The sequence below is a fragment of the Pocillopora damicornis genome, chromosome 10 (assembly GCF_964200805.1).
Source record: "Pocillopora damicornis chromosome 10, jaPocDami1.2, whole genome shotgun sequence".
Classification (NCBI taxonomy): domain Eukaryota; kingdom Metazoa; phylum Cnidaria; class Anthozoa; order Scleractinia; family Pocilloporidae; genus Pocillopora; species Pocillopora damicornis.
Genome location: NC_142679.1, coordinates 2,765,270 through 2,790,446, shown reverse-complemented (window position 1 = coordinate 2,790,446; position 25,177 = coordinate 2,765,270). Strand labels below are relative to the sequence as shown.

At 38.5% G+C, this 25,177-nt stretch overlaps 2 protein-coding genes and 1 pseudogene across 23 annotated transcripts in view; 1 reads left to right on the top strand and 2 right to left on the bottom strand.

The window, feature by feature from the left end:
* The window catches only part of LOC113683640 (uncharacterized), a 60,924-nt gene extending 50,392 nt beyond the window's left edge, over positions 1-10,532 (bottom strand). For 8 of the 20 annotated variants that reach the window (XR_016180148.1, XR_016180150.1, XR_016180146.1 and 5 more), the window contains exons 1-2: positions 10,387-10,532; positions 9,700-9,876 (exon numbers count right to left, since the gene is read on the bottom strand). The gene's annotated coding sequence lies outside the window, so the exon portion shown is untranslated. Of the gene's footprint in view, positions 1-617; positions 1,183-7,309; positions 7,977-8,756; positions 8,978-9,699; positions 9,920-10,386 lie in introns of those variants that run through there. The other 12 variants (XR_016180161.1, XR_016180162.1, XR_016180157.1 and 9 more) reach the window with 6 other exon arrangements.
* On the top strand, positions 4,615-5,484 carry LOC149038458 (uncharacterized; annotated as a pseudogene).
* A 2,744-nt stretch (positions 10,533-13,276) lies between the features above and the next one.
* Positions 13,277-19,990, bottom strand: LOC113683644 (uncharacterized). 3 transcript variants are annotated; one of them, XM_027200896.2, is made up of 2 exons: positions 19,688-19,990; positions 13,277-15,038 (listed from the first exon to the last, which is right to left on the bottom strand). In XM_027200896.2, exon 2 carries the CDS (start codon positions 15,029-15,031, stop codon positions 13,904-13,906), a length of 1,128 nt encoding a protein of 375 aa, XP_027056697.2. In that variant the 5' UTR covers positions 15,032-15,038; positions 19,688-19,990; the 3' UTR covers positions 13,277-13,903. The 3 variants fall into 3 exon arrangements, with proteins under 3 accessions (XP_027056697.2, XP_027056698.2, XP_089039976.1); XM_027200897.2 differs by lacking the exon at positions 19,688-19,990 and adding an exon at positions 16,959-17,213; XM_089183850.1 differs by lacking the exon at positions 19,688-19,990 and adding an exon at positions 15,784-16,239.
* Between the last annotated feature and the right edge of the window lie 5,187 nt (positions 19,991-25,177).

The window sequence follows — 25,177 nt, the reverse complement described above, 5'->3', positions numbered from 1 at the left end:
AGGTATGATTCCAAGGCTCAAAATTTAGCTGATACTTGTACGGTTGGGGGAAACTTTGTGCTCACGCGACTTCAAAGGGTTGTACTTTTGTTGGTCACATCTTCAACACGTGTATAACAAACTTTATGAATGTATGGATAATAAAAATCGTTCACAAAACTGTAAAGAATTATTCTATACCCTGGGCGGAAATGCAACGCGTTTTCCCAACATAACTAACCGAACTTAATGATTTTTAGGGTTGATTGAGGGGGAAAGGAGTTTTTTTTTGGTGCAAGATTAAGTGTTTTTCATTTCCGTGTCCTGTGAAAATATGACCTTAAGACCCCGTGAAATGAGAAGGTTTTGCTTTTCGCGATATGAGAATTATCCTATTTTCGTGATGCGTTATTTCTACTTTCTGATGTGCGTGAAACGTGCATAGGACCCTTCACCCCCTTCCTGATTGATTGATTACAATTGGACTTTCCATAAGAAACCAAGACAACAGGAAATTGCGGATATATCGCGCGAAACTCTCTGAGGAAGGCGAAGCGAGCGAGTAAAATAAAATTCAAATCGGACAGTTCTTATAGCTTATGTTGACTATGGAGAAAAATTAATTTCCCAATGAGGCATTTGTTTGCTACCAATTTATTAATTAATCAGCTAGAACTTAGGTGAAATCTTTGGCGAGGAACTTACTCGGCTTACACTTTCAACTGGAAAAAAAAGCTGCAAAGCAACGAGACAACACAAGATTATTACGTACTTGTGAGCCCGCACATCAGTATGCGGCTTCCTTTAACAACGTTAAATCAACATGGCGGGAAACTAAGCGTTCTTTCGGATATCCAGACTACGTTGTTTTTTAAACGGCACATCAAAACGTGGCTTTGAGGCCAAACTGTTTTTCCGGCTTTTCAAATCTGTCACATATGAAGTGTTATGTGGACTAAGCATCGGAAATGAACATCTATGAAGTGCAGGATCAGTACGATTTTTACGTCAAATGGAACTGGTTACAACAGCAGAAGAAACATATGAAGGTATTCAATTATATTGTAGTACTTGTTCCAGGTGAGGTGAGCCTAAGTTCATTATTTCCATTTTGTTCCATTTCTGCTTTACCAAGTTTAAGTTAAAGCTTTCGGCATCCATCCGTCTGTAATTCGCTTGTGCACCGTTGCATGTCCACAATTTCTGCCCAAAACAATGTAGCGATGAAAATTTGTATAGGTAATCACATGATTTCGAGTGCAATTTGGAATAAATAAGCACGAGTAAATTTTTTCAAAGACCACAAATTGCACTCGCCCTACGGGCTCGTGCAATTTTGTTAGTCTTTGAAAAAATTGACAAGTGTTTGTTTATTCCAAATTGCACGAGAAAAATCATCTGATTACGTGTTAATAATATACATGGAAAAATGCGAGATGGCTTATCATAATTAAACATAAGCAAAGCGCGCGCATCAAGTGCAAAAAATAATTTTTTCAAACCGTGCGTTCGGTCAAAACAACCGCGTACGATCAAAACAATATTATGCAACGATATCTTCACATCTTTAAGGTTGAAAAAGTTTAAAGTCCGGCTAAACAGTTCAAGGAATTGTTAAGTCTGTGTCCGAATCACTTTCGATGAAATGGAATCGTCGTCTCCGAGGTTAAACCATGTTTGCTTTTTTTTTCGAGCAAATTGTTAAGCTAGGTCGGCTCGTAATTTTCGATTTCCTCGGCAATTCCCTTCTCTAAACACCACTTTTTCCAAACCGACATCCAAAAAGCAGTGCTTTTTACAGTGTTTTCGTTGTTTAAGCTGTTTGTCAGCTGAGGTGGCGAAAGGAAACCTACTTAAAACGCCGGCCACTGTTTCGCTCGCAAATTTTCAAATGTTCAAATTTTGTTGCGGCATCCAAGGCTCGTATTTGATTGGCTCTCTGTGAGTTTCTTTGATTATTGACCAATCAGAATGTCTGATTTGTTTCTTTCTTTGCACTGAATTAACCCTCTTCTGCAATGAATTAACTCTCTTCTGCACTGAATTACCTGAAAAACTGCATTTATCTTAAACAATCAGAACTGAGTAATTTTTCCATGTATATTATTAGCATTAAAATAGATTGATTTACAAACCTATGTTATGGTTTAAAAACTTTGCACCACCATAAATTATTCATCAAGTAAGTTTTCTTGCAGTCTGTCATTTATATAACTATTTGGTAAAAGGACTTTGTCTCCTACAATCCAACATTAACTGTGCTTAATATTCTGTTTATGTTGTAAAAGAACATCTCAGTAATGAAAACTCGTCCATGAAAAAACATATATTCCTGCCAGAACAAAGAATATAAAGGCATTGACGTCAAGACTATTATGAGTGAAAACAACCCCGCTAATGTACGCCTTTATGAAGTATTTTACATTAGACAGTGGAAGCTTACACTCAATTCCTGGGAAGAATGTAGTGAATTTGCATACCTTATATTTTAGTATTTTATTTTATAGACTATTCTTTAGTGCTTTTAGAGGTCCTTTGTCAGGAGACAGTCCATCATTAGAGCCTTGTGTTCCATTCACAGTTTATTTCTATAGCTTTCATACGTAAGTCACATCTTTTAGACATTTCAACCTTCACTTTCTTTGTATATATATATAGCGCACACGAATATTTTCTCATCCCTGATGATGCCGTTGATCGGCGAAAGCTTGGATTTTTTATTTTACTTTTTAAACAGCAGTTTAAGTCCTCATGAGAACAGTTTTATATTACTAACTGTGCTTGTTGAAACCGCCTCACTCCCATGCCTAACACGAGTTGGATTACATGTAACACAAGTTTTCGAGTAGAGTTAATATGATTTGAGTTTCACCGATTTAAGTTGATTTTCTAACAAGCAAAGCTCGAGTGATCATTAAATTGCTCATAACTTCAAATTAGACTCATGCTAAGTGTTCAGTTAATATAAATCACAAATCCAATTATTCCTGTAATAGTATTGTGGCTGATACCATAATGCAAGAAACTTACTGATGGATTTTTCATGTTGCAAGTAAAAAAACAGTATCACACAGTATCTGGCCTATAGCCAAACTTGTTATACTGTAACTTAAGCAACAACTTAGTGTACTTTTCACAAAGTCTTTGAACAGAACAATATGTTCAATTTATTTTCATTTGTAAGCTACTGCTTGGCAACCTGTTCACACCAATATTTTTCCTTGAATTTGATTGGTTTGCATGTTGTCAGTTGTTAAATCTTATTGGCTAGTTGGTAGTAACATTTTGGCACAACAACTATTGACTGATTTACTGTAAGATCAGTGAAAAACAGAGTTCTGGTGAAGTATAGCCTAAAAAGGCATTGGCTAAGGACATTATTGACCTTAATTTTCTGTCGATCTTGAACATTCTGTTCTCCATGTTGATCTTTGTTGGCTTGACTTTGCAGTAGGTATCAAAGTAGTGATCAACATGTCTGATCTGTTCTGTAGTTTCTTAAATTGTTGCTCACCCTTGAGGGTAATGTTTCCCTATATCTCATTGGTGGGTCAAAATATCATTTATTTCTTTTAATTACAATCCGACTCCTTTACCAGAAAGAAGAACCATCTAAAATTTGGCTTAATCCTAACACATGGCTTTGTAGCACAACTGGCAGTATCCTTTGCCATTATCTGGGAGATACAGTTCAATTTCGTTGAAGCCTTTTTTTTTCTTTTTTTAACGCATCTTTCCTACAATGTCTTTAATTGCTGCTCTTCTCAGAGAATCCTTCCTTGAATTAATAATAAACCGTTTGATCGTCACGATGTAGTCTCTTAAGAAGTAGATCTCGACGTTTCGACTGCTTAATGCTGGTCTCTATCAGGCGATGGGGTCGACTGCTCATGCGTTGCTATTTGTATTACGGCGATTTAATGCGATTGGCGGATTTCGATCCCCATTGTTCCGGTTAGTACTGGTTTTCCGAGAGGTCATACTCCAAGTTGTTCCCTCGGCGGGTTGCTGTAGTATCAGTCTCTCTTTGTGTTTCTTGGTCGTTGGTATCCACGCTTCAGGAATTTCTATTCCGCTATGCCTGTTGATGGTATCAGGGTGAAGTCTTATGTGGGTAGCTTCCTTGACTCTTCGGGTGTACCAATGTGAGTCTCGATCATTAAACTTTACTTCGTTCCAAAACGAGCGGTGGCCGGTCTTTTTGGCATGCTCAGAAACGGCCGAGGTCTAGACACGGGCTTAACGTATATCCCTCTCGTGTTCTCTTTTTTTAGAGGGAAGCCGAGTCCACCGCTCAGGACATAACAGGCGCTCTCTCAGCTGAAGATGCGCGGGGGTACTGGGTAAAATCTGATCCAACGCCCAGCGAGTCTTAAACAACACGAAAGACCGTCAATAACGCAAGTTGGAAATAATTGTGTGCTAGAAACTGGTCTCTGTTTCACCAACAAGAACAACCTATAGAGAAAGGTTTTCCGTCCTGTCACGAAGAAAAATTTTGAGTCCCCCACTCAGACCTTTCCACGCTCCGATGCTCCACCACTGAACCACAGAGACTCTACGGTGAGCGAGGTCTATTACGAAGTTCATATGACATGCGTCCTGCATACGTGTCTCAACAGTGCTGAGGTGTCCATGTTAAAGAAAGGATTGAATTTTGCCGTGACTCCTGCGAGCATCCTAGCTACCGAGATCATCGCTAATGTTGAATCAGCAGTAAGACCACTCAATGTGGAACAAGCAGACAACGTCAGAAAAGCCGTTAATGATATCCTTACAGCCATAAAGAAGACAACTCGATCATGATCCTCGGATGAGGGTCGTGCTAGCGTATGCCTCGATACTGAAACATATCATGCTAAGATGTCAGCGCTGATCGGGACCGGACCATACACGCTCATTAAGAAAGATCCGACCGACCGTCTGACCCGCAAACTGTCTGAGAAGCTGCTCTCCTTAAAGAGGAACGGGCACATATCAGAGGCTGTTTACGACAAGATCAGACCGCGACGCAAATAACCACCCAGGATCTATGGTTTACCTAAGATCCACAAGGCTAACGTACAGTCGAGGCCTATTGCGTCTTACGTAAACACCTTTGCATATAACTTGTCTGCTTTCTTAGCTGACATTCTATTTCCCCTAAGAGGAAATTCAGATTTCACGGTGACCAACTCAGCTCACTTCTCTTCCACCGTCAGCAGGGAGAAGATTCAGAACACAAGATCATGGTGTCCTTCGACGTGAAGTCACTGTTCAGCTAAGTCTCCATCGAGGGCGTTGTAGAAGCCGCACGACGAAAGTTCGAGTGTGACCCAAGCCTTGCAGACCGCACGACGCTAACACCTGCTCAGATTGTGGACCTCTTAGACTTCGTATTTTGATCCACATACTTCCAGTATAACGGTTCGATCTACGAACAGCGAGAGGGTACAGCCATGGGGAGCCCGGTTTCCGCGGTTATTGCTAACCTCTACATGGAGGTATTTGAAGAATAAGCGATAGAATCCACAGCATAGAAACCCAAGATCTGGAAGCGCTACGTTGATGACACCTTCGCAATCTTGGATCGCAGTTATGTCCATTGTTTCCTACAGCATCTCAAAAGTCAGCAACCTACCATCCGATTCACCATGAATACTGAGAAAGACAACAAGACCGCCTTTCTCGACACGTCAGGTAAGAGGAAACCAGACAGACACTTGACCACCAGTGTCAACAGAGAACCAACTCACACTGATCAGTACTTAGCGTATGATTCAGACCATCTTGAATCAGTAAAGTACGGTAATGTTAGGTGTTTGTTTGACCGGGCGAAGCGTCTCGTGACAAAATCATCAGTCATCTCCGAGGAAAAGAAACATTTGTCATCAGTTCTTGTTTCCAACGGTTATCCCTCCTCCTTTGAACAGAAGGTCACAAAAACAAGAAACTGCTCCCTAAGCAGAGAGCATGTGACGCAGTTCAAATCCACAGCGGTTTTGCCCTATGTAAAAGGTGTATCAGAGCCTCTTCGCCGTTGCCTAAAACAACAAGGCGTCCACGCAGACTTCAGGTCCGGCACGACAATCAGATCGCATTTATTATGACTAAAGGACACTGTCAATCCGGATTGACGAGACAGCGTGGTTTACAGGATTCCCTGGGAATGCAGCAAAATCTACATCGGTGAAACGCGAAGACTTATGCAAGAGAGATGAAGGTTGGGGCAAAGAAAGCTTCCAGCAGGCAATTAAAGGGTCAAACAGCTGATCTATTCATTTCCTATGGTAAACAATACTCCAGAGAAAATTTGGTCGAAATTGGTGTGTTCACAATTATTCCAAAAGCTCGCATGGGATATGAAATTATAAAAATAAACAGTCATTAGGGGCTATAATTATCAAGCCATCAAGCACACGAGGAAATTTTATTTCTTATATTAAGACTTGGAAATATTTCTTAACCAGTCACAAATATTGGGTGGAAAATGTTCCATTTACGGTAAACGCATGTAACATGTCATGTGTGTGGTCCATGGTAAACGAAGTAAAGACCATGGAATAGCAATAATCGGGGTAGCGTTATTAATGATGGTGACTGGGGTGATACGAGTCCTGTTTTGGATTAATTATATGAGCAACTCAAAAGAATGGAATGACCGTGACGTGCTTTGCTAATAAGGAGTACGATTACAGAGCAAATTGGATCATCTCAAATTTTGACAAAAACAAATTTACCCATGTGGGAATGGGCTTATAATTCTTACTTTCAAACTCAAGAAACTGTAGATATTAGTTAACAATTGGAAGCGCTCAGGAAAGTCGACCAGAGATAACTTCGCTTCAACGTCAAGTAAAGAATATAGACATTGTTCCATATAACTCCCATAGGAGGACATTTCAAAGGACATCAATCATCCTAAAATTTAACCCAGCCATCTATTGACCTTTCTCACTTGGAAGTCAAGTTGAGTCTCCAGGGACAAAAGTTAAGCTTTGATCCAATACATAAAGAGTTGCGCAAAAAGAGTTAATATATGCAAAAAAAAAACTTTCTGTCCGAAAGGACTTCTCTAATTGCTCCCTACGTGAGTGATCAAGTACAAAGCAAACTTTTTGACCTGAGACTTCATGGAGTCTTCAAGGCGCAATCTACAAAAGATACTTATCAAGCATGCCTTTCTAGAAGGTGAAGGGAAAGCGTTGTTTTAGATTGGCATTGTTCAGTGTAATCTAGATCTCTACCGTTAGTTTTCTATTATATAATGAGTTAATTGGTTCTAGCACTAATCTTTGCCTGCTTTGATCGTTTTTATCCGAGGTGCACATTGATTAAACAAAACCTCTCATTTTAGCTTATTTTGTTTACCATTATTTTTATTTTGACATGTAAACAACCTAGTTAACTTTATTTTTCTGGGGAGCAAAAAGTATGTGTACACTTCATTCGAATGGAGTGCATAACTACAGTCAAAGAAAACAGTCCTCCTAGTGGTCCTTGTTAATACTAAATTGCAATCACGTAACCATAATACTAAACTGTTAAATTAATCAAATAGTTCAAATATTTTATCACTTCCGAAGCTGCCAGGTGTGATTTTTCTCAAGATAAAGTCACAGTAACTTGTTTTTATCTATGCTCAGTCGAAAAGCAGACTTGATCATAAACGTGGTTCCACAGTTTAACAGTATTACCAAACGGACATTCGCTTCATATTATTGGTACGTGGAATAGGAAGACGATAGGATAACTTAAACCTAGTATTATATGGCTTATGGTACTCCAAGGTTAGCAAATTCTTAGTCAGGTAATCAAGTTTATGTCCATCCACGAAGCTGTACGCACCTAACTTCGCATTGGAGTGTATAACTCACCTTATCACTAACCTTATCGAAGCAGTAGGTGTTTCAAAGAGACTTAGTGTTCAGTTTAACAGGAGGAATTAAAAGGATTTATTGAAGGATCTAATTGATTTTTGCGCTGAATCGTTGTTGGTTTAACTGTTCTGTCGGGAGCTAAAAGGAAAGGATATAGGTCACCTTTTCTCCACATGCTTAATCTCAAATCTGAAGGCTTGCAAGAGCTTTGTAATATTTAAAAGAAGTAAAACTATTTCTTGCTATTTTAACGTTGACCAAAGTTGAACACACGTCGGTTTATGAAACATATTTCTCTACAATGTAACCGATTGGTTTCGAGCTAGAACGAAGACTCAATGATATTTCAGATATAGGCCAGTTCTCAACATCTACCTTAAATTTCATGTGGAAATGATACCGAACAACTCAATACTACGGTGTTCATATTGGCAGATGAAGCCGAGTGGCTTCGAGTACTTCCATCTATCAAAGTGAATCTTAAATCTTTACATAGTGCCGAAAGAATATGAAGGTTCACAACTAGTGAGGATTACATAAACGTTTGTGGCTGTAGAGTTTCGTTGAAATTAAACGTTAACAGAAAGGAAATGGATAGAATACTGATCATATCTTTCGTATGTTGTCCAGAAGTTTAGTCTCCCAATGCGAAGGCTTCCCAAAGCTTAATAACATCAAGAAGATGTTAAACTTTTCCTTTCTATGAGAGCATTGGCCAAACTTGAACACTGTTAGCTTATGGCAAACCTTGCCTTTGTGAAACCGTGAGGTCTCAAGTTAAAGCTGAGAATGAACAATATTTTTCTTGAACCCCTTGCTTTATTTATCTACGACAACCCTTCATATTTCTCCTCGCAGGTCAGTTCAACTAGTATTGCTCCAGAGAATCGTTGCAGGCGAACATTTATAGAAAAGAAATAGAATACTAATCTTATCTTTTATTTGCTTTACGTTTAATATCAAAAGGGGAAGGTTTGACAAGGCTTAGAAACATTTAGAAGAAACAAACTACTGCATTGCACTTTTTATTAATGTTGCAAACTTGAACATGTGTCAGCTTATGGCAAATCTTGCTCCCGTAAGTAGAAGAAAAGCCACAGATTGTTTATTAGTGCGGGTAACACCTCGCAAGTTTCTCCCTAGATGAAATGTTGGTGAAATGAGTTTTTTTAAATGAATTAAGCTCTCAGTATGAACCGTAATTTTATATTGAACAAATACAGGATTACTCAAGATTACAACGATCCGCGTAGAGAGTGACTATTATCTTTCAAAATTTAATCATGAATCTTTTGATAGCGACAGAATAAGACTACACAATGATTAGGGAAGAGAAATGTAAAAACTTCTGACGACAAAACCTTAAGCATAAAAGGAAATGAAAACTATACAGAGTTTCTGTCAGGAAGAATATTCTACGTCTGATTGTTTACTCTCGCCTAGAAAGTTTTGTGAGTAGAAGTGAAGTGAAGCTAGTATCAAACCAATTAAACGTGCGAAGAAAGTGAATTATGCCTATTTTGTAAGTATAATCAACCAGCAATGGTGTAAGAAACTCTCTTTACAAAGGCAGACACTCATATAAAATGATTAAAATAGCACCAAACTGTTCTGATACATGTACTATGCACATACATCTTATGTACATCATATGCCATAAGATATAAATGGAATTTGTTTTCGTGTGCGTGGAAGAGCGTGTTACATTGTTACTATGAAGCAATAATAACAATATTACAATTTACTTCTACCTCAACTACCATCACTACTAATCAATTCCTTACGAGTGGAAAAGAGACTAGAGAGTGATAGTTTGAAGGAAAGATTTATTAAGCCACTGTTTGCTTATCAAGATACATACCTTCGTTGGATCGATCGATCCTGAACTTCGAACGCTTTGAACCTTGGTGTCAGCTTTTGCTTTACGGTGGGAAGCAGGAAGATGAAGAGAAAGCTGTATATTTGTGGCTAGATCTTGAGAAAGGCTGTAATGATTAGGAAGATACTGTCGTTACGAGTGCTAATGGTCAACGTCGTTCTGCAAAGCACAAGAGGGGCCTTTAGCAGTTAGGACTGCAACACTAAAGAAGACGTCGATTTAAAAAATGAATATAGATTTTTAGTCGGAATCTCGGGAATTACTGGATGTTTTAGTCGGAATCTCGCGAATTACTGGATGTGCTTACTATCTCTTAGGCGCCGCAAGTCCACCTCAGCACTACGTATGAGAGCGGCGTGGAGTACTAAATGGAAACTTATTTGCTGTCGGGTTACGCAAATTTTGAAATTTGCATGATTTGGATGATTTGGATGATTTTGCGTTACTTTGCAGAGGACAGTAAGGCTCAGTTCCAACGTCGAGCTCAACATGTGTCAAACCCGATACCAATTTGGGTCGACTTAATTAAGTTCGGCAAAAAATGTATACAGTTTTAAGACGTACGTGCCGAGTTATTGTTCTGCTCATCAGATTTCTTGTTTTACCACGTCCAAGTTGCCCACTCTTCACTGTTAATTTTTACGTAAGATAACATATAGTGGAACGTACCTTCAGTCAAACAAGATCGCATCAGAGAAGTCAATTTTAAGCTTTGGTTTCACTTCGCCTTTGCTTCGTCATTCTTTCCTTTATAGGATGCAGCCGTAAGGCTTCCCCCGGGAATCCGACACTACTGAGTCGCGTTCTGTGACGTCACCCTTTTGTCGATTCTTTTGTGAATCCTGATTGGCTAGAGTTAGTAATTTATTAACAAACGAACAACGGACAAGATAGTGAACCAGGCCTGATAGTGAACAAAGGGGGTAAGTTTCTAAGGAAACTGTGGTGAAAGTAACAATGGAATTTGGTTTTATCAATTGAATTGATCACGTAAATTGGCCACCGTAAAGAGTTTAAAGGCTGACGTTCCGACGGTTAGCCCCTCATCCATCGCTCTGACGATGGGCCAACGCTCGATACGTCAGCCTTTAAACTCTCTAAGGTGTCCAATTTACGTGATTAACCCAGTTGATGATACCAAATTAAGATGGTGAACAGATTGCTTTGATGGTCGACTTTTCAGTCAACAGCGATCTACGACGAGGTTTTATGGCAAGTTTGCACGACTTTTGGATAGAGACATTTCAAGAAGAACAGCAGAAAGCCATAGATATGTTTTTCGAAGGTAACGAAGTCTCCGTTTCGTTACCAACTAGCTATATGGAAAATATTTTATATATCAAGGAGAGCCAATGATCGATCGCCTCTCTTCTCTAGAGGAAGCCGGTCACTATATTTATTGTGATGCCTGTTAAAGCTCTCATGGAAGACCAGGGAACGGCTTCACGAAGGCTTCAGTGACATATAATAAACGCCGCATCTGAAACGCTTGTAATTTACTATCTGGGTTTCGTCGAGTAAATAGGGAAAAATCAACTCAAATCCAAGAACAAAAGTGGCTGTGCACTCGGCCGCCTGTGGCTGAATACTTTTATATGTAACGACAGGCGGCCCAAGCTCCAGCTGTGAGATTGTCATCTTGCTAAATAAAAGTCGTGGCGAAATCACGAGTTTGTATGGGAATATTTACGACCGCTCTTAGGAATAAAAATACAGTCCAATTCTCAATAAAAAATACCACACCTTACTTACTAAGTGCATTGCTTGTCATCTGACCGCTCACTACGTTGAAAAGAACCCATTTTAACGAGTTATTCATTTCTAGCAGGTAATTTAGTGTTGACAACTGGGTTGAAAACGTAAATTAGCCACCGTAAAGGGTAAAAAAGCTGACGTTTCGAGCGTTAGCCCTTCGTCAGAGTGATAGACGAAGGGGCTGGGCTAACGCTCGAAACGTCAGCTTTTTTACCCTTTACGGTGGCTAATTTACGTTTTCAACCAAGTTGTCAACACTAAATTACCTGCTATACTCTCCCACCGACGCAGCATAACAGTTTCTTTAGAAACTTACCCCTTTATGCATTTCTAGGTTTACTACATAAGAAAGGCCCTCTCACCAGAGGCTTCGGCCGCCTGTGGCTGAATACTTTTATCTGTAACGACAGGCGGCCTAAGCTCCAGCTGTGAGATTGCCATCTTGCTAAATAACAGGGCGTGATGAAATTATAAGTTCGTCTGAGAATATTTACGACCGCTCTCAGGAATAAAAAAACACAGTCAAATTCTCAATAAAATACCTCACCTCCACAGTGCATCGCTTCTTATCTGACCGCTAACTATGTTCATTAAGTTCATTTTTTTTCTTAGATTTACTATTTATAATGAGGAACAGAAATTTTTCATCGAAATCCACGTTCTCTTTTAAAGACGCTTAGGGGCAAAATTCAAGGAACGAATTACAGTAAATCGATGATGAGGAAAACATTGAGCTTCGAGGAACAGATAATGTCCAAAGGCAAATATACGAGCAGCATTTTCGCGCAAAATAGGGGCTATTAAGTTGCGATACGCGTGAAAAGGTATTTACGCACAGCTTACTGTTTTCTGCGTAGGATATTCCCTTTTGAGTGTTTTCTGGTACGACTTAATGAACAAACAAATGTATCCCTTCTGTAACAACCATAAACGCTCTCTCATCTTGAATTAAATTTTAAACAAAGACTTAGTAGAAGTAAGGTTGGAAAATTGGGAAGTCTCCTCGGATATCCCCCATTTTTTAGTTGAGGAATATTCGTGAATGTGATGCGTTTAGACCAGTCGCGTGCGAGCGATGATGGGTCATAATCGAGGATGTAACCCCAAGAGATATTCCCTAATTTTCAAGCTCTTTGTCCATTACGATAAGTCTCCGTTTTGAGAGCGTTTTGTCTTTGTTAAGAAAGAGTTAATTAACATGCTTGTTTGTTCATGAAATCGTACCAAAGAACACTTAGAAGTTAACATTTGACGCAGTGAACGGTTGACTGTTCGTAAAAATTTTGTTCCTGTAATTTGCAAAAATATTTGAAGGATAATAAAAAAAAATAGCCTTCATTTTGTGTGAAAATATGCTCGTTCGTTCACACCTTAAGGACGAGATCATTCATGTTTACGGGAAACCTTTGAAAGTGCAGGAGTCGCACACTCGCCGCCAATATTCATGCAAATTACCACTTTGACGTCTCTAAAAGCGGGATTGGGGAATGAGGAATCGTAAATTGAAAATAAGAAATTAATCTTTTTCTGAAATTTCATGTTTTTCAGTTCAGAAGATACACCAAATAACGGACCACTCATTAGTTCTCGCCTTTTTTTGGGGGGGGGGGGGGGAGGTTTGGGGCGGGGAAGGGTAAGAGATTTTGAGGGAGATCACGTGGTTTTCACGAAGGGGGATTAGTCGTCGCCAACAGAGTCCAAGCTCCTGCCCCCATCCAGGCTATTACTTATGACTGGACCCTAAAAATAAATACAAGATCAGTTTAGGATTTATAAGTCTTCACCGAGTACACTTTGAAAAGACTTCGACAATGAGAAATTTAATCATGCATTAATTGAAAGAATACACTTGAGCAACAATGAACAATGTGATGTGCAATACTGTAACAGCTTTTTAAGCACTGAGTTCGAGGCCCAAATCTGTATTTACATCTTAAACCAGTTCAATAACTAAAATAAATTACGTTCAATAGAATCCTGACTCCTATGTTATTTGTATGAGTTGCGATAAAACAGTCTCGGCTACTGCCTCCCAAGACATATCTTGTTCATGCATGATCACAAAGCTTCGCCGAAATTCTCGGTCTCCGAGTGGATACTGATCGGTAACGTCCGTGACGCATCCTACTCTAGTTATTTTCATTTTGTTACATTGAAGTTGCATGCATGTCAGTGTGTGTTAAACAGTACAATGTTGCTATAAAGATAAAAGAAAAAAAATAATCATTTAAAAAAAAATCTATAGATGATTCTTTAGAAATTAAAAGTGCTGATAAAGTTAAATGGTGGAAAACCCTACTTTTGTTCTTCAAGTCTCAGTCCTTCTGCCCTGGCATGCCTTGCGCATCGAGCGCACAAAATTTTGCCGCTGTAATATTCTTTTCAGTTTTGAACAATTTGTTCAAATCAATAACTTAAAATCACTTTCCTCTTAAGTCATGGAGTAGTATCTGCCGTACTTTTGTTGTGGTATTTGATCTTTCGATGTAAGTGCCACGAAAAATCCATATTCGCCTCGAGACGGCGAAGGGGAAGAAGAAAGAGAGCCAGTTGAAGATGATCCCATACTTTGTCTTTTTCGACGCATTTTTTCCAGATTTCGGACTCCAGGAAAATCGGGACCAAGTCGAAGCAACCTGGGACGGCTGTAGCTAAATCTGGCGGGATCGCGCTTTCTGTAGGAGCCTTGGTCCTGGTAAAACGCCGAAGAAGTTTCCGATGTGTCATCACTAGGATCGTAACCAAATGAGCTGTCGTCGTTTGGGTAGTCTGGAGGTTGAGCATCGACGATAAGATCTTTGAGACGTATCGATAAATCCTCGGTACTTCGGGTAGGGCCGTTGAAGTCTTGATGAAAATTAGGCAGAGTGGCGCACGAGAGTCTGTCGTCTTCGATGTCTTCCGAAAATGTGTCAAACTCGTACGCTAATGTTGGAGGTGCAGACTTCGGGCGTTCGGGTCTCTTTCGAGATCCCGAAACGACGGGGTTGTTGAGTACGCACATGCGAGATCGACGGTGAGGGATTCCGTTCGGTTCGATGTCCACCTTCCACCCGGCAATGTGTGAGCGAGGCTCGCTTGGATCAAAGTGGTGCGTATATTGTGACACATACATCTCCTTTAGAGAACCACTTCTCGGAGAATGGCTGTGCAAAGGACAAGCACCTTCCAACTGGACCTCTTCTCGTCGAACCTGGACCGCGTCTATCGTGTCCTCGAATACTTCCGGAATGGGTTTCATCTTGACGCGGTATAAGTCCGGTATGGACAGAGTGCGGTTGTTTTGCCCAAACCCTGTGGTACCACACATCCGAAGCTCGATGCGATCTGGAAGGGGCGCCTTGGAGGCTATGAAGTAATTTCCTTCGGAAACTACAGAGATGTACTTTTTGCAAGACGGGCCTTGTGGCTGTGTGATTCCATTCATGAGGTGGGTTTTGTCGCTCTTATAGTCTTTATCCCAAGCCTCTCTTCCCCAGCTGTGGGACAATTCGACACGTTTCTCTCTCTCCCACGGGTAAGATCTTTGTGTATCACCGCGGTTTGCGTAAGCCCGCATATTTACCCTGCAGAAAAGATCACAGAGAAACAAGAACGATATCAAATAAAGGTAGTCTTTAGATTTTTATCAGACAATTGGCAACAAAAGAGAAAAGCAGAGTATTAGAAAACTTAGGCGTGTTACTGCTGTAAAAATGCCAGGAATAATAAGAATTGACATGTTTAAAAAAATGCGCTTGCAATAACCAGACGTTAACAGGGACAGTTCTCTTTACAAGAAGGAGCTAAGTTAACGTTTGGGAGAAAAGAAAAAGCTTAACAGGACTGTTGATTACTTTTTAAGTGGAAAAACGGAATGTAAGCCCTGGGCTTTTTGGAATTTCAAAGAGACAAAAAGAAACGGCATGAAATCATTAAAATTGTAAAAGAAAAATAAAAGAAAAAATTCTCATAATGATAATCCGCCTCAGTCAGCAGCTAACGGCAAGAAGCCTCCAACATTTCAATATTTGTAGAAGCAATCATTTTAGTGTTTTAATAATGACAATGTGATACACAATTAAATAGTTCCACGAACAGATCAATAATTTTCTCTGGGGTTGCACATGTTACAAGGGCCATGTTGTAAGCTACGTATTATAAGCCACTGGCGGATTGCACAATTACTCAGTAGTATAGGCGTTAACTTTGTCAAAGAAAGGAAAAAAAAATGATTTCTCTTTTAAGAGCCATTCTCTTTAGCCACTTCAAATCCATTTTCTTAGTCAGGCTCGAGCAAACATTTTTAAATTTTTACATTCCGTTAAGTACCTTGAAGTAACAGTTATATCTTGACCCCGAAAGCCCATTATCATCGTTCTTTGAAAACGTTGTCAGGTAAGATATTGTTCCTTCCTTCCAAAGTTTACGTATGACGCACAGAGGTTCTCTGCCACAACAACCTTACGCCTTCACAGACAAAGAGTCTAACACTCGCTTGGTTTTTGAAACTACGGTGAGAAAGTTTACAGAGCGACTTTTATGTCAGTTCCCACGCTCTGTGATGCGACACATGCAAATGTAGCCACACCATCATAATAGAAACTCCAGTCTTTTGTCCCACTAGACACAAAGTGATTGTAAATTTGCAGAGGCATGCCAATTGCCCTCCAGAGAGTAGTTGTTAATTTCTAACGTTATTGTTTAACGGACGAGTGACTGCAAGCGGGAAGCTGAAGTTTCCAGAGAGAGCTTGTGTTCTCTGAATGCGAGTCAAACGCACGTACCTAGTGTACATTATAAAATATTGATGTATAATTTTACCTCGAGGCGATAGAAATCTTATAGGCTTTTTTTCGGTGTAGAATTTTATAAGCATGAACCTGCTCGTTCCACGCAGAAATATACGTACATCGGAAAGTTTAAAGAATTCTCTAGTAAAATTCATAACATAGCAAGAAAAAAACGAAAGTAATTATAGAAAGATTTGTTTCCCTTTTAATTAAAGCCTCACTGCCACTTTATCAAAATGAAATGAAAAATTGATTTAACTGTGGAATAGTTCACGTTTCTGTTTTTGTTTTCAGTAACGTTGAGAGAATATGCGCACATAGATATTACCACGAAAGCTTTTTGAAGCAGCATCTTGCAAAGACTGGAACAGAATGCATTTCATAACATCTACAGAAGACATTTTTTTTTTGTCTCATGAAGCAGTCATTCTCTCCTCTGCTCGTTCATTCATGCTAAAAAACATGTCTCTTGAATTCGATAGGGAGATGTTTATAAACCTCGTGAGTTAAAACGAAATCAGAAACAATGAATTTCTCAAAAGAGCTCTCGATTCAGTTTGATACGTGGTTTCCATACTGCTTATCGTCGACTTCTTTGCCAAATAAGTATTTACTAAAGGAAGATAGCGCGGCCAGTTTTGCGTTTCTGTCGCTTGTAAGTATTTAAGACAGAAAAACACATTAAACTAACTTGAAAGACAACGATGAACTTACCTTACAAGAGCGAACTGTCGCAATAATATATCCAAATTAATTGTATTCTGCCTCTTTTGGCTCAAAGCTGTTTACATAACAGTTGGTGTTTATAGCAGGTACTTTTGGAACTGTTTAAGCGGCAATTAATATCTTTCCAAAATTATTCAATAGAAATGCTGTCGCTAACGTCTGCGGAAAAAGCTGTTTAGGAACAAGTAAACAAACTAGAGAGACAAAGAAAAATGGAGGAGTAACTTATCAACAATTATTTTTAGATCGTATAAGAAATTTTGGTTTTTATTGTAAAAAAATGACATGTGACCTTAATTTGTTTTGGGCCTAAAATTTCCCTTCGCACCCACGCACCACCCCCCACCCTCACCAAACGGAAAAGGAATTAAAAAACGAACAAACTTGGATGTCGCTCGCAATCTTTTCATGCGTTACTGATTTTTATCCTTCTCTCAATTTCATGACGAGAAAATTTTCGCAAACGCGCGAGTCTCGTGCACAACATGGAACTTAATTGGCTACCTAGGGTACTATTCCCGGGACCGCAAATTGAATACGTTCTTTTAACAAAAGCGTTTGGTATTGAATAAATTAAGGCTGTTTTAGTTATTTGATGGCGAGAAGGTCGTCATCTAACCTGTGTTTATTGTAAATTTGCACACACATGCTAATTGTCTTAACAAAACAGAGCAGAAGAAAGATTTCATTTGCACCAACATGTGGTTCGCTTGGCAGGCACGGAACCCATTTTCAAACAGTGTCTTTTCATAGGATTTTTATGCGGTATGTTGAGGAAACGATTTGCGGTTTTGATCACTAAACGTTCCCTATCATTTCACAGTGGCATACTTTCTATTGTTTCTCTGGTTTAAGAGTTACTTGAAGAAAAGAAATCACAAAAAAACTTTTCTATTTGGAAAAATCAGTACTATTTAAGTCCATAGTTGAAAAACAACAAAGAAAATACATGATTTTTATTCGGGATCGCGGTTCTTTAGTGGCTTAGTACTGATACACGCTTTGCGATGGACAATATCCTAAAGAGCTCAGCCAGGATCCTTTTAAGTGATTAGACGTCACGTTTCAGTGATTAAAAAGCCGCCTACACTTATGCACATTTTTTTTTCGAAAAGTTCCTTCCAATGTTCGTACACAGTTACATACTAACGGGAAAGCATTTAGTTAACTACTACAGGCTTTTGGAAAGGGGACCCTTGGGTCAGATAATTGAGCCTATAAACTAACAGGACTATAATTACTTCTATTGTGAGCTTGATCCAATTCTGCGAAGACTCAATTATTGCTTGGATACGAAAGACTTTTAAGCCCGAAATAGTCGACATTTTTCATTCTCAATATTTGCTTTTGACGTCTTCTACCGCATAAATGTCACAGCACGCACCTTGTGCACTGAGGGTATACAAAAGGATTGTACCTCGGGTTCTTGAGTTCGACAGGAACTTCAGAGAAAAAATTAATTTAGACATCTGTTGGTTTTTTGTTTCATATGCAAATTGCATCGATTGGAAAAAGGAATATTTTATCCACCAACTCATTTTCAACTTTAAGATTCGATTATTAAGGTCCTCAACAAAGCGAAGAAGTGGATGTGATATTACAGATCGAGTAAAACGCATGAGCAAATCTTGCATTAAGCAGGACGTTTTTTAAACCTCAGTAGCAAAGTGGGCATGAATTAATCTTGTGAAAAACGCAAATGCATGGGTCATTTAAACGTGTTGAGACTAGCGAATGTAAAGCTAACACAACAAAATACAACGAAACCTGACTTTTATGGTAACAACAACCACAATATGAAAATAATGGCTGGAAATAAAATGCAAAATCTTGTTAGGGAGCGCTCTTTTGTTGCGCAGTCTTGTAGAACTCGATCATTACCCGAATTTTCCATCGATGACTTTAGCAATTAAGTAAAGCCTCGAGCAACGCATTAATACATTTTAAAGGCTAATTCTGTATGGTGTCTGCGTAAAAATTATACTTTTCTCCTAACCAACGATATTAAGGACACTGGAACAAGATAAGAAATTCCATACCCTTGATGGAAACCATTTTAAGATCAATTCACAGACACTATTTATTCTGTTCTACAAATAATCTGCACACTTTTTATAAAAGCAAAAAACCAAACCCACATTGTCATTTAGACACTAAACGTCAACGTCAACTGAATCTGTCCAAATTACTTTACGTCGACAATAACCTTATGCCGTCGCAGTATTATATTCCTTTGAACTCTTGTAAGAGGTTAAAAATTCGAGAAACGCAATGGTATTATATCGACCGTCGCTAAATCGAGTGGTCTCGGCGACGCTCGTAGAACACGCTAGAGATCTTTTGTTTTCTGGCAGAAAGCGTGTAAAGCTAGACGGGAGCCGAATAAGACTTTTGTATATTTACAACCTGCAAACTTCTAATGTTCGATTATCGTTTCAATTTTGAATCTCGCATTCCTGGCAAAATAAGACTGTGTACATGCAACAGTTCCGAAGTAGTTGACCCCGATTTAGGGAACACAAAACTCCTGGAACAGTCCGATTTTAAATATTCTTAATCAAAAATTAAATTGAACGGTTTGTGAGGCGGGAATATAGCAATTGCGAAAGACTGAAATACGAGAATTTCCTTATGATCTGTCAAGAGAAAAAGAACTACTCAGAGAAATATATCGTCGACGACTCTGTAATTTCAGGACTGCTAAACGTTGTACTCACCCCTTGTAATCTTGTCAAAAATAAATACCAGTCGAGAATCTCGTTGATAAAGGCTCTGATCGTACGATCCAAACTCGCGAAACGCTGTTATGAGGGTAAAAAAGACGAATTGATTCACGACGATTTTGTAATGGTTTGACTCGGCACCTCGGACCGAGTTTCAAAATGCACTAGCCGAGTGCCTTCAAAACAAGAATCGCCCACGAAATATATTCAAACGACGAAAGAAATGTAAATTGCTTTTCTTCAGAGCTAATCAAAACACTCTTTTGTCGTCAAAACGTGTCACGTCGAGAGCACCTGATTGGTTGATCCCAAGAGGTCAAAACAAGTTGGCTGATTGAAGAGTGCGAACGATTTCGCGCTGTTGTAATGTTTTTGTTGCGTAATCTTATTTTTCTGCCACAAGGTTTTATTTTTTTAGTGGAATATTATGCTTTTGTTGCGATTTCTGTTCAAGACATGATCAAAGCAAGTTGAACTGGTTAACAGAAATGTAAGAAAAGTGAAAATAATTTTATGTATCGCTATTTTCTCTTTTTGAAAATTCACTTGTCGGAAATAAACCCTTTGAAAACGACACTGATCCTTCTTTTTGAGCGTTACATTCATTGCTTGAATAGTTTTCAGGTCACGAGGCTCTCACATTCGAGACCCTTTAAGAGCTTTTTCACACGATACAGATAAGATACCCTGCAAAACAATGAACACTAAACACTTTAAATTGTACTGATTACAATTATTGAAGGTAATTTCTGCGATAACAGAACGATTAGTCCATCCATATACAGAATGTTCCGGAGTGGGATGGAGCCTTAACATATCAACAGTTCCATGAAGGGCTGGTTTTCGTCTTCAATACTTTTTATTTCCCTCAAGGAAACGCACAATTTGATCCCTCAACCTGTCAACAGGTACAAGAAACGTATATTCTAGAAATGGTTCTGTTGCATTTGACGCGAAAACAAGAGTGCGTAATGCGTAACCACTTTCGAGGGACGAAAATTATCATGCAATGGAGAGTTATTCCAGAGCCTCAGCAATCATCGTACTCCGCTCTGGAAAAAACTTAGAGGATCCGGGCAAAATGATGGAAGAAATTTACAATCAGATCAGCATTTTTAAAATTGCTCAGATATGGAATAATTTCAGCAAAAAGGACCGCGAAAATTCATGGCAATAAAACGTAAAATGAATGATTATAAACATTTTTTTTTATAAGGATGAATAGACACTTGGTTAGTCTGTTCATTAAGAAACTGTTTAAATCGTTATTTTATTTTGCATTTTTCTCTTTGACTGGTTAAGCCAAAAGATAATCTTCTTTAGGACCAGTGCTCAGCAAACTTGCTATGTTTTATAAACTGAATGTTGGGTAAATGAAAATATTTTTTGCACCGTACGAGATTTCTTATCGCAGTTCTCTCCCTCCCCCTTCTTTTAGAAGGGGGAGGGAGAGGGTAGGGGAAGGGAGGGGTGGGGGAGGGAGGGGGTGGGGGGGAGGGGGTTGGGGGAGGAAGGTGGTGGGGGGAGGGGGTTGGGGGAGGGAGGTGGTGGGGGGAGGGAGGAGGGGTGATTAGGAGGAGTTCACTACAGAGGATTAATTCATCCAAAACAGTCAGATCAAGGATGCAGTAAGTATAGGTAATAAGATGATTTCGAATGGAATTCGGTGTAAATAAGCACGAGCATATTTTTCAAAGACAAAAAGTGCACGAGCCCGCAGGGCAAGTGTAATTTGTAGTCTTTGAAAGACAGACGAAATTTTGAAAGCACACTGTTTGTAATTTGCACTCGTGTTCGCGTTTCAACTTTGCACTCGTGTTACAACTTTGCACTCGCGTTACAACTTTGCACTCGTGTCACGTGAGAATGCACTCGTTTTCGGCCAATCAGAAGCGCGTAATATTTTTAAGTGCACTATTACCGATAATATCACGCTGGAAGTGGAGAGAGGTTATCAGAGGCGGGGTGATCAGGTGACCGTATAAACACGTGCGCATATGCAAACCTACAGATCATAATGTATTTTAAGATTGAGCAGCCAAAAGTCTCCACATGAATCAAAATGGTTATTTTCGTAAATTACTCCATGTCACCTTCCTGTTGGTTCATAGTATATATTTGGAATGAAAACTTTGCCGGTGTTCAAAACCTACATCGGAAACCTAAAGCAAAATAGATCGGACTCCAAAAACGGAACAAATCCCAGCTCGATCGTGAACTCCCTAATCACTAATACATTGAGGGAGGAGAGGTTATCTTGCCTGGTATAATTCTCCAGATACATAGGATATATGAATGTTAACAATGTTTAGTCAGCATTCTCTATTCTAAAGAAGAGATCTCACTAATGCCATTGTTTGGATAGTTAAATCTTATTGGGTAGAGACGTTTGCTGTTAACTTTTGTTGACTGTTGAATTTCCATTCGGATGGGTCCAGTTGTAACTAGTTTGTAAGCAGAACAAGTCACTTCAAACAGTTCAGCCAATCAGATTTGAGTAGTTTGTCAATGCAAAAAAAAAAGGATTTTGTTATGATACCTATCAACTATAGGCTAATTTCTTTAGCTTAATCTTTTGAAGAGTTTATTATTTCTGCCAATCTTTCAATTGGGCTGCTGCAATAATAATTAGAAAAAAATGAAAAAAATCACCATGGCAAATCTTCTTGGAAAATCTTCTTTTTCCCTCTCTACAAATTATAAATAATGATCATAACAACAACATTGATGATAAAAATCATCATAATTTCAACAATTATATTGATCATGATAATAAAAAAATGATGATTTTTATCATCAACATTATTAGTATAATAATTGTAACTTTGACAACTGATTTCCTTTGTGGGATCTGCCAAGAAAATACACAAAGTTTGAAGAGGAAAACTTCTTTCAGGAAAGAATGAATGGTATGGGGCCTCCACAATCACATGCTGTGGTACTATGTTCTGTGTAATTTCCTACACAAGTTAATCCTTTACACCAGAACATCATAATCCATATTCTCCATCTGTTCTCCATAAATTTCCAAAGGTGCTAACAAGGAGAATTTGTTTAACAATCAAGAGCTTCTTTAGTTGGTGATCATTTCCTTTATTCTCATGACCTTAATGTTTGATTCAGGGGTGATATTGTAAGGAGAAATTAGATGCTAGTCACTCTTAGGGGTTAAAGGGTTAATACTATGTGGTGAACTCTGATCCACTATCAGATCGAATGAAATACAACCATCATATCATATTGAGCTAGGTCACTATGGCAATCTTTCTATCCCTCTAACTATGATAATTGTTGCTCCTGTGTGATCCCCTAATAACCCTGTAATTCCCATGAGTGACCAAGACAGAATTTCTCCTTACAATATCAATACAATATTGAGCAGAAAAGTGATGAGAATAAAGAAAAATATCAGTTAAGGGATTACAAGTTGATCCAATACCAAATTCTGCCAACTAACATCACAAGAACTGTATAGCAGACAGTAAGGAGAATTACTAAAGAGATCTTGGGAGTTGAAGGGTTCAATACCTTAACAATGACATTAAGTGCCTGTTCATTTATGGAGCAGAAAAAAATACAAGCATGATAGAGAGAGGGACAAATTTGGAGTGGAAGTAAATAAAGTCCTTTTAAAAGATGTAAACACTATCATTAAGCTTGGGATTATCATTTCAAAAAATGATATCACATGATGGATGAAATAGTTAACATGCACCTGCTACCTCACTAAAAAAATGTTTTTAATTTGACTCACTAAAGAAAAAAATTATTTATGAGGAGTGTTTCCTCAAGGTTAAGTTTGGGTGCCATTTTTATGGTAAAATTTCCATCAGGAAGTGAGGGGAATACTCACTCTAAAAACCATGATCTTTTGATATTTATTCAAGATTCTTTAGAAATTGATCTGTCTAAAATTGAAATTAGGAATAAGATATGAGAATTTAAAAGATAAAGACAACTTACATGATCAAAGTAGTCTACTTAACAAATAGATTCCAAGTTGCTATGCGTCTGTTCAGTAATAGATCACAGAGGACGTCAAAATGTGCTAAGAACATCAGTGACACACTCGGCTGCGCCTTGTGTGCCACTTTTTTGTTCTTACCACATTTTGACGTCCTCTGTGATCTATAATTGAACAGACACACGGCAACTTGGAATCTATTTGTTTTATATAATAAAGAGTTAACAAAAGTTTTAATGATGACGTCATATATACGTCTGTCCTCCAATAGATCATAAGTGAGAACCAATCAGAATGTATGCATAACTGAGCTTATTATATAAAGGTAAACAAAACAATTCCTCATTCACATGCTATGCACGTTTCTTAAAGATGAGCAAAATAAACAGAATGGTCACAATTATCTTGTTTCTTCAAGCTAAAAGAATCTTAAAAATTCCTTTTTTAAAAAATTTGGGGAGGAGGGGGAGGGGGGAAAGGGGATAAAAGAGTCATAACATTTACCAACAAACATTTGCCCTGTACACACTTGAAAAATAAAGATATGAACGATAAAAGAAGGTAAAACTTAAATACATTGCTAGTTGGGTTTAACCATCTTAATTAAAGAAAAATAAGAGGATCATAAAGCAATTATTTTACCACTCATATAACAAACTTTAACCAAGAATTGGGAGCATAATGTAGTATAATAAAAAAGTTTCAGGAAAAGCAATCTCCTTGAAAATATTGCTATTCAGCAGATAAATTTATGCAGTCTTTTCTTCATTAAATATATTTGTAGCATACACTTTTCTAAAAATTCATGCTTCGATTAGTCCATCCATATACAGAATGTTCTGGAGTGGGATGGAGCCTCAACAGAAAATTAGCATTCGCTAACAAGGATTAGTTCTATGTATTTGTCAAGTAAAGATAGTGAAGCTGGCTAGGACCAGCACCTCAATGACAAACTTCACTCACTCTGTGCACATTTCTTGCTCAGAATTATGACGCAAATGTCATTTCATGGTTCACCAGAGTGATCAGTGTGTCATTTGTCTCATTACCGAATGAATGTGTACTATCAGAAGCATAAGTTAGAGAACTAGGGATTGCATCATTAATTTGAATATGATAAAATTTTGCACAATAATTCCCCTGAACAAGAATTCTTGTAATGAATAATAGAAATTGAAAATAAAATGGACTGAGCAATAGCCCATCCAATAAATAAATGCCGCATCATCCGCAGTAATGGTTTCCGGTGTAACAGTTATTTCATTTGAGGCTTTGACTTTTAAGATTAAGTGAGGAGAATTAAATATTTTGATTTGGACCTTACCTTGATGTAGCCTTCCCCCCTAAAAAAAAAAAAATTGGTGTAGACAAGGAGGTGGCAAATTGATCAAACTGTTTACATTATTTCAATGTTTTCCCCTTGACTGAGAGACTGATATAGGAGACGCTAAGACAGTGGACAGGAAGTCTGACCTTGACTTTGGCCACTTGGGGATATTTAATAAAAGCACAAATTTGAT